Below are 14,053 nucleotides of genomic sequence, written 5' to 3' on the forward strand. Positions count from 1 at the left end.
CTTTTTACTGACGAAGAAAAAAACGTCTCCTACCGGTGATTTAGATGGCCTGATGAAGCCTTTTTCTAAACTCCTCCCGGATATATTCCTCCATCTCAGGCAAAGACAGAGCGTAAAGGTGGCCCTTGGGGAGTCTAGCATCAGGTATGAGATTGTGCAATCAATCATAAGAACGGTGAGGAGGCAGAGATTCAGCTTGTTGTTTGGAGAAAACGTCCGTAAAAGATATGTACTGGGTTGGCAATCCTTCAGGGACAGGAAGTGCTGAGCGAACCGGCATGGTCAGGCATTTGATTGCACATTCCGTGCCCCAAGAAACCAGACCTCCAGTACTCCAGTTGAATACTGGCTTATGAATCTTAAGCAAAGGCAGGCCCAGAACAATTGGAGTTAGGGGACAATGTACCAGAAAAAAAGATACCTCTTCACAATGGAAAATTACGACAAAAAAATGGAGGATTGGAGTCCGGGTACTGATCCAACCGTTATGGAGAGGACTACCATCCAATCCACAAACAGAAATTGGTGAGCAAAGAGTTTCCGTAGGAATTCCTCTGGCAAGAGCAAATTCCAAGTCCATTAAATTTCTGGCAGCCCCGGAATCAACAAAAGCAGTAACCTCACTAGGACCAAAAGGGGTTGTTATCCTAACGGGTAACAACAACAAATTATTTGGGGAGATTGAACAGAGACCCGAAAAGACTCTCCCAAAATTTCTTGGGTCTACTAGTTTTCCGCCTTCTGTGGACAAATGTTCGCCAGATGTCCCTTGGTCCCACAATAGAGACACAGTCCAAGAGTGCAACGTCTCACCTTCTCTTGAGGCGTTAAACGGAAGGCCCCGATTTGCATGGGTTCTTCCATATCCCCTACAACCTCTGGCACCGTCCAACGAGACGTAGGTGAGGGGACCTCCTCCATTCTTCGTTCCCGAATCCGCCTATCTACATTGATGGCTAACTCCATGAGTGCATCCAGGGTGGCCGGAGAAGGATACTGGATGAGAAAATCCTTGATTTGTTCTTTTAATCCTAACCAGAACTGACTCCGAAGGTCACTCCAGCCACAATCATTGGCCCATCCGCGAAATTCGGTACAATACACCTCGGCAGAGTTTCTCCTTTGTTTAAGAGAACGAAGATGGGCCTCTGCAGATGCTGCCTGATCTGGGTTATCATAGAGAACACCTAAGGCTTTAAAGAAGGAATCCACGGAAAGCAGACTAGGGTGATCTGCTGAAAGGCCAAAGGCCCAAGACTGTGGGTCACCTTGTAACAGGTAAATTATGATACCTACTCGCTGGGTCTCAGTGCCCGAAGAGAAAGGCCTGAGCTTGAAATACAGCTTGCAACTTTCCCGGAAGTTCACAAACTGTTTACGGTCTCCAGAAAACCTATCTGGGAGGTTTAGCTTAGGCTCCCTGGGAGCGGATAATGAGACAGTCTGGATCCTACGAGTTTCCTCCCGAGTGTCCACTCGAAGAGTAAGATCCCGTAGCTTCTGGGTCAAACCCTGGATCTGGCCCGCCAGAATCTGAGCCGGATTTTGTGTTGGTTCCATCCGGAGACAAGCGACCCACGGAGCTACGTTTTTTTTGGCTGGTGATACTGTTGTGGATGAGTACCTGGAACTCAGGGGAGTATGCGACAACTGGGAAGTTCCAGTACTCACAGGTAAAGCTGCAGCTAGAATTGATGTCTGCAGCAACTCGTGCTCTACCCCAGACTCCGTTACCCCTCTTACTGGTCGGATGGTGCCTGCGGTGCTAGTGTTCTTCTGCCCACGGCAGCCGCGTTTGAATGGGCGAATTAGGTCCGCCCAAACTCCGATGCCCCCCAGTCTTAAGTGACAAGGCACCAACCGAGACTGCGAGTGAGTAAGGGGGAACCTAACTAACCCTGCAACACCAAAGCACGAGTGATAATGAGAACAACAATGGTCTTAGATGTTATAAGCAAATAAATAGTGAGAGCAACAATACTCGGGGATGTTAAAGATATAAATATAAACAAAGAACTGTTAGCGTGGATACTCCACGAAAACCTGAACACCGGCTGGCAAGATCTGGTCAATAATCGATTAGTCAAAGTCCCCAGGTCACAGCACAATACAGGCAGGATCTCCAACGAGCTGACAGGTTCACACAGAAGTAAGAACTATCACCAGCATCTTTGGAGTGACCAGGAAGAGAATATAAATGGTGCTGCACCAATCACAGAAGAAACTCCTGAATTGCAAATATCGTGCAGCTGTCCTGCTGCACACCCTTGTACACAGCTGGGCACTTAGTTACCCAGCAACGAGGAACGCCGTCTGCCTCCGGCGTCCCCGTTGCTAGGGATCCGGCGGCTCACAGCGCCCGGCGTCTGCCTGTTGCTAGGCGCCGGGCGGGGACCAGGAGACTTTGCGCCCGGCGTCTGCCTGTTGCTAGGCGCCGGGCGGGGACCAGAAAACCTTGCGCGTGGCGTCCGCCTGTTGCTAGGCGCTGGGGTCAGCGAGAGGTGTGGCGTCCGGGCTCCACGGCAACGGCCGGGACACGCGCCTCCCGGCGCTAACAGTCTATCAGTATAACTAGCTGGTTTCGGGTACTAGTATTAGTACATCTAGTGGGTTCCGGGTACTGATCCTTTCCATTAAGTCTATCAGTACTAGTATAACTAGTGGGGTCTGGGTACTAGTATTAGTACACCTAGTGGGTTCCGGGTACTGATCAGTTTCCTGAAGTCTATCAGTATTAGTAGAACTAGCGGGATCCCTAATCAGAGCCGGCCCCAGGCATAAGTAAACTAGGCAAATGCCGAGGGCATTTAGTATGCCTAGGGGCACAAGCAGCTTCTGCTGATTAAAATGATATGCAACATGCCTATATTCTGTGTGTGACTACGGCTGTATCTGCATACGAAATGGTAAGTTACAGTCTATTCCTTCCTGGAAAACACTAACGTAGCATTTCATATGCAGATACAGCCACAGTCGCACACAGAATATATGCATGCTGCATATCATTTTAATCAGCAAACTGCTTGTGCATCCTAGTCACATAGCAATGCAAATAAGACGTGTTCTCGCCAAAAAAGGTGCCTGGCGTTAGCAGAGCTGCCAGCTCACTCACGCCAGGAATCTCCTGCTGCATGGTGTATTGAGGCAAGATGAATGAGGACACATCTGTATCCAAGCAGAGGCAGAGGTCACAGTGTTAGCGGCCATGTGAGTGCTGGGTGCAGGTGGATTGGTTGTGCAGTAGTGTTCGGCATATGTGTAAGGGGCATTATGTGTATAAGGGCATTAATAAGGGTTGGCATAATGTATAAGGTGCATTATGTTTATAAGGACATTAATAATGTGTGTTATATCTATAAGGGGCATTACTGTGTGGTATTGTGTGTATAAAGGCATTACTAATGTGTGGCATTATGTGTATAAGGTGCTCTACTGTGTGGCGTAACGTATAGAAATGGCACTACTGTGTGGTCTAATGTGAATAAAGAGCAATATGGTGTGGTTTAATGTGAATAAGGGGCAATTCAGTGTGATGTAATGTGAATAAGGGGTACTACTGTGAGGAGTAATGGATATAAAGTAAAGTGGTACTACTGTGTGATGTAACATGAATAAGGGACACTATCGCATGATAAAATGTGAATAAAGTTGCACTACTGTGTGGCATAATTTGAACTGGGGGTACTATTGTGTGGCCATGCCCCTTCCTGGCAAGAACACGACCCTTTTTGAGCTGTGTGCCGAATGTGCGCACTGTTCCTATTTAAAATATGGGGGTCGGAGCACCAAAATGACGACTGCTATGGGTGACTGGTGTTGGTGCTGGGAAAGGAGTGCAGGGTCAGATGGGGAACTTGCGGTGGTGCTAGGGGGCACCAGCCAAAATCTTGCCTAGGGCTTCATATTGGTTAGGGCCGGCTCTGTCCCTAATGACACCAAGTTTGCAGGTTATAATAAAAGTTCAGATAAATCCGATTGTACGGACAGAACAGTTGTTAGTCCTTTGTTTCAGTAACAAATGTGAGGGATATTGATAAGTACAGCCAGTCTCTTATATTCGTTGCGACTCTACCCCTCTATATTCCTGCACCCATGAGAGGTGGGGCCCCAGTCTCCCACACTTGGTCCTCGCTGCACGCTAATCTTCCATGACCTTGGCTAACATTGAATTATGCAGCTCTGCGTGTTCGTGCGACAGACAGATGTTAGAGAAAAGCCGCTTAGAATAATAAGATTTTGTGCGATAATAACGCAGGATTCTGTTTGGAACATAAGTTGTTTGGAAAAATGTAACATTAACTCTGTGGCTGCCATCTAGATGAGTACCGGCTGCGGGAGGAGAGGCCGCGCTGACTTAGATAAATAAACAGGGAGCGTATGGATTTACTGGTCTGTGTTTGATCGTCAGGGCTTTGCTTTATAGCAGCCATCAATAGCGATACGCAGATTGTCATCTCTGCCCCATTAAGCGTACATGTAATGGTAGTTAGGGCGCACAGCTTTGAAGAACCTGCTGTTAAACTTAATTTCCTCTCGTAAAGCAGGTTTCATCCCAGTGGCTTTTATCATCTATGTTATTTGCACCTTTTCATAAAGCAAAACTTGCAATTAACAACTTGTAATGAATTATTCCTGAGACTGAAATACATCATTACAACATCAGTTAGATAATTAATGGATTTTGCTGCGCTACTTCCCATGAGCACAACAACATATCTCAGCAATCTGCCAGAAACACAAGTTTCCGTGTTTGTGGGGGACAGTCACTAAGTAGACAAGTATCCGTACACTGAGCTTCCTTTAAAGTTGTTGGGGAGTAAATGTCGAACACATGAGGACGCTCCGACAGCTCTGCGGGGTGCAGGGGTGCCATTGCAGACAAACTGCTGGCGCCATGGTGCCACCCCTAGGCCCAGCGCGGAGGCACAGCTTACCCACCAATAGCTACGGCAATATATATATATATATATATATATATATATATATATATATATATATAAAACCACAAAAAATAGGACAAGCTTTAAAAAACTGAGCCACCTTATAACAAATCTGTGCTCCTACTGTAAATGTTATTTGGAAGGCGCTACTTACTACGTGGCAACATCATTAAGTTCTTTTAATACAGATATTTCTGCTGTGTCTTGTGGTTGCTCAGAATGTCTGTCGCAAGTAAGACGCCGGGGGCAGTGGCGTAACTAGAAATTTTTCTCCCCCAAGCCAAAAAATTCTTCGGCCCCCCCCCCCCCCCCCCCATCCCCCATAATTGGCACTATTAAAGGGAAAAAGGTGCGCGCAAAATAGGGTGTGTGGCTTCGTTGGGATGGGCGTGGCTTCACATAAAGGGGCGTGGCATTGCAGGAAAAGACTACGTTATACCCCAGTTTTCCAACCTGCACGCCCAGACGTTAGCCACCACTGGAAAGAAAAATAATCCTGATTCATGCCCCTTACATTATTTGTAATTTTTCCTCCTTATAGTAATGCCCAGTATACATTATGCCACATACTGCAATGGCCCTTAGACATTATGCCACACACAATAATGCACATGACACAATATGCACACACCATAATGCCCCCGACACATTATGCCACACACCGTAATGCCCCCGACACATTATGACAGGAATCGCAATGCCCGTTATACATTATGCTACACACTGCAATGCCCCTGATACATTATACCACATACCACAATGCCCGTGATATAGTATACAACACACCGTAATGCCTGACACATTATGACAGGAATCGCAATGCCCGTTATACATTATGCCACACTGCAATGACCCTGAGACATTATACCACATACCACAATGCCCGTGATACAGTATGCCACACACCGTAATGCCTGTGACACATTATGACACACACCGCAATGTCCGTGATACATTATGCCACACACCGTAATGCCCATTACACATTAAGTCCTACAGTAAGGCTTCTAATTACTTTTAAATTACCTGCTCGTTGCCAGGGGTTTTCATGCTCAGGGTGTCATGCTCGTTGCCAGGGGTTTCATGCACTGGGTGTCATGCTCGTTGCCAGGTGTTTCATGCACTGGGTGTCATGCTCGTTGCCAGGGGTTTCATGCACTGGGTGTCATGCTCGTTGCTAGGGGGTAGTGCTTGTTGCTAGGGCTGTGCTCCCAGTGCCACATATGTCCCCAGTGCCAGATATTACCCCACGGTGCCAGGTACTCACATGACCCCAGTGCACAATATAGCCCCCCCCCTATGTGCCAGGTACACATATACCCCCCCAGTGCCACATATGCCCCCAGTGCCAGATATTCCCCCTCAGTGCCACATATGCCCCCAGTGCCAGATATCCCCCCCAGTGCCACATATGCCCCCAGTGCCAGATATTCCCCCCCCAGTGCCAGCTATGCTCCCAGTGCCAGATTTCCCCCCCCCCCCCCCAGTGCCACATATGCCCCCAGTGCCAGATATTCCCCCCAGTGCCACATATGCCCCCAGTGCCAGATATTACCCCCCCCCCAGTGCCAGATATGCTCCCAGTGCCAGATTCCCCCACCCCCCCCAGTGCCACATATGCCCCCAGTGCCAGATATTCCCCCCCAGTGCCATATATGCCCCCTCCCCCGCTGCTGCTCCCCCGCTGGTTTGTGTTGGAGGGACACGGAGGGCACAGCGCGCACCTCTCCTGTGTCCCTCCTGCATCATCTCCGGCGGCCGCGGGTCTAATAAACGAAGTGCCGTTCGTGAGCTCTGATTGGCTCACGAACCGGCACTTCTTCTATTAGACCCGCGGCCGCCCGAGATGATGCAGGAGGGACACAGGAGAGGCGCACGCTGTGCCCTCCGTGTCCCTCCAACACGGCAGGGAGGGTTAGTAGGAGCAGATTGACATGCGGACGCTCGTCCGCATGTCAATCTGTGCTAAATCAGTGGCGCCCCCCGCAGCCCCTCGCCCCCAAGCCACCGCGAGGGCTGCGGGGGCAGTAGTTACGCCACTGCGCCGGGGCCAGAACCACTGCGTAAGATGACGCAGTCACTGGCTGCTACATGACAGATCTCACATTAACATGTCACTACCCATGCAGTTACTTTTTTGGGGGTCATTCTGAGTTGATCGCTAGCTGCCGTTCGCAGTGCAGCGATCAGTGAAAAAAACGGCTAATCTGCGCATGCGTATGCACCGCAATGCACACGCGCGACGTACGGGTACAAAGTCCTTTGTGGTTTTGTACAGGTTCTAGCAAAGCTTTCAGTCGCACAGCACAACGCAGGAAGATTGACATGAAGTGGGCGTTGCTGGGTGTCAACCGACCGTTTTTAGGGAGTGCTTAGAAAAACACAGGCGTGTCGTGGAAAACGCAGGCGTGGCTGGGCGAACGCTGGGCGGGTGTGTGACGTCAAAAGCCGTCCCTCCATCGTTAGAATCAACGCACACGAAGAGTAACTACAGGGCTGGTCTTGTTTTGCACAAAAATTTTTTGCAGGCGCTCCGCTGCACAGGCGTTCGCACTTCTGCAAAGTGAAAATACACTCCCCGGTGGGCGGCGACAATGCGTTTGCACGGCTGCTAAAAACTGCTAGCGAGCGAACAACTCGGAATGACCCCCTTTGTCTGTTCCTCCAGTAGCACAGCACCCATACAGGTCACGTACGAGCTGTGGGTCCCCTCTCTATACCACGATATTTGGTTTGCATTATGACATCCTCTGTATGCAGAGAAATAAATGCAATGAATAATGATGATGATGATGATGGGGAAGCATTGTAAGGTGATAAAGAGGAACACAACGGTGCAAATAGAACATAATGGAGCAGATGGGGGGAGGATTTCATTCTGTGACCTTACTTAACCCAGCCAGAAAAATACGTGTCTGGAATGAGGAAGGGAAAGTGATGGACGATGGGGAAAAGCCATCAGATTTAAATCTGCCAAACATTATCCAGTGTATTAATCCTTCCTTCACCTAAGGGACTGCGCACAGGTCACGCGAACACCCACATCCTCTGTAAGGACAGAGCTTTCCTATGATAATGACATCAATGCACAACGACGGACCAGATCCAGCAGAACAATAAATAAGTCATAATTAGAATATTATCCAACAAGAATGACTCTGTAAATAGCCTCCCGCTCCACTTCCGGAGAAAACAAAAATCCATAACCTCTCGAATTAATAATGGTGAGTAATGAGCCCAGGGGGTATTTAAGGCACGGCCGTCTACCCCACCTGTCACTAGTTGGATAGTTAAAATCTTGGAGCTGTCAATTATGGCTGATGAATTCCACGCAGGAGGGTTGCTATGGAAACCGGCACCAAGACGCGCAAACGTGGCCAATTTGTCAGGAAGGTATCGAAATAATACGGTGCAATAAATACTTACACACTAACACCCTGAGCCCAGTGATCTCGCACTCTACCAAGGGCCCACAAGAAGTGACTGCGGAGCACACGCTCACAGGGCACCACTAATGTGTGTATTATATACTATGCTCAGGTCTGTTTTCACCAAATCAGATCACAATCATTTATTAATACAAAGGAGAAAAAAACTAGGATGCGCTAATCACTTTCACCGGGTTATTGGTAGCTGAGAAGATAATAAGATAATAATAGGAGCTCTCAACACTCACCATAAATCCATATATATCAGAACTGTTTTTCAATAATCAATAAAGGTTGTCTTGAAAATATAAATTGTCTATTCCAGACAATTAATCCACAATATCAATTAAAAATCGAAAAATATTCTCTCTCTATGACGCCTAATACCGGTATACAGTTGACATCACATACACACATCAAACATTAGAGTCCCACATTTATTCCACTTAAGTAGTTTCCTGTAACTCATTCCAAAACTACGGTCATTATATGGGATGTTTTTATTAATACAAGCAAAGAAATATTGCTAGTAAATGTTACACCCCAAGAAAAAGTGGGGGGTGATTTCTCCTATTGACGCTGGTCCTGAATCCGTGACCCCACCCCTTTTATTCTGGGGGTGAGTGTGGCAATAAATTATGTGAGTGTCTGAATATACGGGTGGTCAACGTAAAAAAATGTACAGATTTATTGCACAATACTGACACAGACTTACACATTTAAAACCACATAAAATCAACACAGTTGGTATGGGCCAGATGGTAAGCCAAAAAATGGAATTAGTCCTACCGATGTTAGAATCGGAACCGCAGGTGTAATTGCTGCTCTCGGGAAATACCCGGCATCTGGCTCCGAGAGGCTTTTTCCCAAAAGTAGAGCTCCTAACAGGTCCAAGCGTCCTCAACTGGTCCACAGCACTGGATGACTCACCGACGCGTTTCGGGACACTTCAGGTCCCTTTTTCAAGGCTTGACGTGTCCCGAAACTCGTGCGGCTCTGATTCTAATATCGATAGGACTAATTCCATTTTTTTGGCTTTCCATCTGCCCCATACCAACTGTGTTAATTTTATGTGGTTTTATATGTGTAAGTCTGTGTCAGTATTGTGCAAAAAAATCTGTACATTTTTTTACGTTGACCACCTGTCTATTCAGACACTCACATAATTTATTGCCACACTCACCCTCAGAATAAAAGGGGTGGGGTCACGGATTCAGGACCAGCGCCAATAGGAGAAATCACCACCACTTTTTCTTGCTTTGCATTAGGGAGCTCTGTAGGGGAGCTCCAGATTTTATCCTGGGCCAGCTTAAGGTTTCTTTGCGCAGCTATTTCATCCCACCTTCTACACAAATGTTACACCTCCTCTTCATCCTCTCTGCACTAACCATGTCCTCGGGGCGCAACCATTCACGGACGCTGTCAACGTCCCACCCCAGGGACACTTTTATTGTCACTCCCAGAGCCGTCTTATTTCTCTATATCTCTTTATACGGTTCTTTCTGTAACTTTTCAATCAAAGTGGTTGCGTTTTCACTGCAAGTGACTTTCTGTGCACCGCTATGGACTCGTGGTGGTGCACATATTTGTATATGTACATTTGAACAATTCAGTATTATTTCTGATAAAAATTGGTGTTCAAATATAATATGTTAGAAAAGCCAATGTTATTTGGAATGCTGACATTATCCAGTCCTACGGTGGCAGGAAGTTCTACGGTCGGCAAAACGCTACATAGAAAGAAGTTATGGAATCTGTATCTGTAGAGCGACCAATCACTGAGCTCCTTATACGTGCCCATCGCGCCACCTAACCAATGACGGACATCACAGGTTACCTTTATCAGTATGATGACCTCTTGCTAATAACCTGCGGAACCAACGTGGGGACCAGTTAGATGTAAATGTAGGGAATACATAAGCAGATGAATCAGATGTCACTCCCTGCAGCTACTCACCGGTGTACAAGCGGTCCCCTCCTGCTGCCTCAGACTGAGACATGCCGAGGCAGAAACTGTCCACCGCCACGGCGAGGGCTTTGGCGAAGTTCGCATCCATTAGGAAAGAGCCGTCAGAGGAGCTGACCATGCTGCATCGGGCGCTGGTGTAGTTATCCTCCGACACCGAGCCCCAGCCATTGATCAGAGAGCCAGCCATAGAACTCTCGTATTCGCTGATACTAGAGGTGGGAGTCTCGCAGTACTTGCGGTAGGACTTCAGCGAGCTGACTTCTCCCAGCTCCAGGTCGTCGTCGTCGTCTTCATCCGCCGCATCCACTTCTCCCAGGTCTGATGGCAATGGGCTGCATATGTAGCCGTATGAGCTAGAGGAGGTGAATGGCCTGGGAAGGGTCGCGTCACTCTCAGAAGGATGCCTGGAGTGCAAGGGAATCTACATTAAACCTTCTTTACAACTTATATACAGAAGAAACAATAAAAACATGAATGACAATAATATTTTCTTTACTAGTTGTCATTTCACAGATCGTACAGGTGTCACTGTTGCTATTGCTGTCTATAGGGACTTTAGTGCTGCCAGCAGACGGCTCCCCACGCCTATCTGTGCATTGGGCATTGGTCAACAAAGGCACAACTGCAGGCCAGGCCTCTTGTGCGAGGTCTACATATATATGCAGAGGCGGTCGCTGGGCGGGAGGGGTCGGGCCGGTGGCGTTTGGCTGCCGTTTAGGGGACGCAGTCCGGGCAACGCAGGTGTGCCCGGATTGTGCGGGGGGGGGGGTGGGGGGCGAGCCGCGGTGGTTGCGAGATGTCATACGCAGTGGCTGCGACCCTCACAGCAAAGAGTAGCTCCCTGCCAGCACTCAGGAGGTGCGCTGGTAGGGAGCTACTCCTAAAGTACAAAAGCATCTCTGCTGTGCGCTGCTTCTGTACTTGTGCGGGCGTCTGGGGGGGGGGGCCTGACATGCGGGGCGGACTAGCCCTGTGCTGGGCGTCCCCCCACATGTCTGTGTGACTGATCGTAGATGTGCTAAATTTATCATATCTGTTAGTAGCTGGCCGGGGAGGTGTCTGAGGGAACGTACTGAGGGCCTAATTCAGACCTGATCATAGATATGCTACAGGCGGAAAGGTTTATCTTCTGCAGGGCACAGACCTACTGTGAGAATGCATAGGAGTATAATACTGTACATATCTACATTATAGGACTTATCCAGCAAACTATTGTTTTATTTTACTTGCTTGGGGGTATTACTGTCTAAGGGGTACATTAACTTAAGTGCAGTTTTTTAAAAGTGGATCTGTTGCCCACAGCAACCAATTAGAGCCTAGAAAAACACATTTCTGGTACAGTGATAGGGAGCCTGGTACAAGTACACTGTTGCACTGGACGGCCACAAATTACTCTTAGGGGTCTATATACTAAGCCTTGGAGAGAGATAAAGTATCAGCCAATCAGCTCCTAACTGCCATGCTACAGGCTGTGTTTGAAAAAAAATGGCAGCTAGGAGCTGATTGGCTGGTACTTTATATCTCTCCCCACTTTGTCTTTCTCCAAGGCTTAGTAAATAGTCCCCAAAATCTCAGCAGTAATTTGAAATCAGAGCCGTAATATGACACAATTGCGCCCTGTGCCGGCTACGCCCCCCCTGAGCACGTGACATCATTACGTTACGCAGACAGGCAGGGCTGTCAGAACCAATAAGTGCATTGCTGACCGACGCGGTCTGAGGATGCGCCGATCTGCTGCGCGGAGTGCAGGGTGCCCATCAGGAGCGTACACAGGATGCGCTGTCGGCGCTGCGCCAGCGTTCCTGGCTGCTACATAAAAGCAAGGGCCGTGGGGCAGCGACGGTACAGCCCACAGAGCCTTGCGCTATGCAGCGGTGGTTGATTCTATTTTGGAGTGGGAGAAGGGACCTTCTGACGTATCTAGGGGAGGAGACACGTCACCAGGGGGAGGAGCTACGGGCGAACAGGGTACCCGAAAAGTTCCCTCGCGGGCTTGCTTTGCTCACCACGCTTTGGGCTCGGTGACTCGCTTCGCTCGCCACCTGATTACTAAAGGTAATAGTTGGTGGCGTGGATAGTAGAGGAACTATCCCGCTGGCCTAACTCCTCCCCCTTGTGTTGTGACTCCTCCCCCAGACGGAAAAGGTCCCTTAGCCCACTTGATTCTAGCATCTACCATGCAGCGGCATCTGTCACACACCTCTAGTTACGGCACTGTTTGCAGTAACGCATCTGATCAATGGGAGAGACACCTATCTATAATAAGACACCAGCATCCCTGTTATATAAGCATTACAAGCAATAAGTAATATCTCAGAAAGCAGGAAGGAGCCCGGGACAGTCATCCCCACCTCATACCAATGCATATATATTTATTCCTGCTGGAGACAGGCAGAGTATTACTCCTAATTCCCAGTGATAACATGGAGCTTGGAGATTACTCAGAGATAACTCCGTCAGAGCGTCAGACTATAATCCCGCTATCGGGAACGTGTACGCTATATACTGTATTACAGCGGCAGCACATCACTAATAATATAATACACGGGAGAATGCTGATCACACAGTTCAGTATACGGGCACAGCAATTGCTTCAGGCACTGAGCATTAATCAATATTTCCCCATCTAATTAATCTTCTCTCCCCCCCGATACAGACACACAGGCTGGTCCGGCTGCCATATCTGATAACAACGGCTGCTGCTTAGATCACAAGCGTAATGGGAATAATTGATTCATTTAACCATTTGTTGCTGCTACGTCTCTCTCCCATAATGATGCATACGTATTTGGGTGCAGAGGACACCCTGGGACACTGAGAGATCCGAGGGGACTGGTTTCATCCTCAGTGCCACAAGTGACAGCTTTATTGTAACGAGATTTATGGTAAGAACTTACCGTTGTTTAATCTCTTTCTGCGAGGTACACTGGGCTCCAAAGTTAATAACATCGGGGTGTAGAGTAGGATCTTGATCCAAGGCACCAACAGGCTAAAAGCTTTGACTGTTCCCAGAATGCTTAGCGCCGCCGCCTCTATAACCCTGCCTTCCGTGCACAGGAGCTCAGTTTTGTTAACCAGCCCAATGCAGTAGCAGGCAAAAAGAGACGACAACCGTTATTAGCCACATACACCACATACTCACGACAGGAGAAGGTGTCAGCGGCTAATGCCATACCAACCCAAAGAAGCTAAGTGCGTCAGGGTGGGCGCTCTGTGGAGCCCAGTGTACCTCGCAGAAAGAGATTTAACAGCGGTAGGTTTTTACCATAAATCTTGTTTTCTGCTGCGGGGTACACTGGGCTCCACAGGGAATAACATTGGGGATGTCCTAAAGCAGTTCCTTATGGGAGGTAACGCACTGTAGCGGGCACAAGAACCCCGCGTACAAAGGAAGCATCCTGGGAGGCGGATGTATCAAAGGCATAGAACCTTATGAACGTGTTCCCTGAGGACCACGTAGCCGCCTTGCACAATTGTTCAAGGGTCGCACCACGGCAGGCCGCCCAAGAAGGTCCAACTGACCGAGTAGAATGGGCCTTGATGGTAGCAGGAGCTGGAAAGCCAGCCTGTACATAAGCATGTGCAATCACCATTCTAATCCATCTGGCCAAGGTCTGCTTGTTAGCAGGCCAGCCACGTTTGTGAAAACCAAACAGTACAAAGAGAGAATCAGACTTCCTGATAGGAGCTGTCCTCTTCACATAGATATGGAGAGC

The 14,053-nt window shown here is 48.4% G+C and overlaps 1 protein-coding gene across 3 annotated transcripts in view; it reads right to left on the reverse strand.

The window, feature by feature from the left end:
• ROBO4 (roundabout guidance receptor 4) overlaps positions 1 to 14,053 on the reverse strand; it is a 303,902-nt gene that overhangs the window by 19,330 nt on the left and 270,519 nt on the right. For 2 of the 3 annotated variants that reach the window (XM_063943751.1, XM_063943752.1), the window contains exon 18: positions 10,326 to 10,741. The exons of the other annotated variant lie outside the window; for it this stretch is intronic. In XM_063943751.1, the coding sequence (XP_063799821.1) occupies positions 10,326 to 10,741 (416 nt within the window). The remainder of the gene's footprint in view (positions 1 to 10,325; positions 10,742 to 14,053) is intronic. 3 annotated transcript variants of the gene reach the window in all.

Source organism: Pseudophryne corroboree, chromosome 10, assembly GCF_028390025.1.
Source record: "Pseudophryne corroboree isolate aPseCor3 chromosome 10, aPseCor3.hap2, whole genome shotgun sequence".
Lineage (NCBI taxonomy): Eukaryota > Metazoa > Chordata > Amphibia > Anura > Myobatrachidae > Pseudophryne > Pseudophryne corroboree.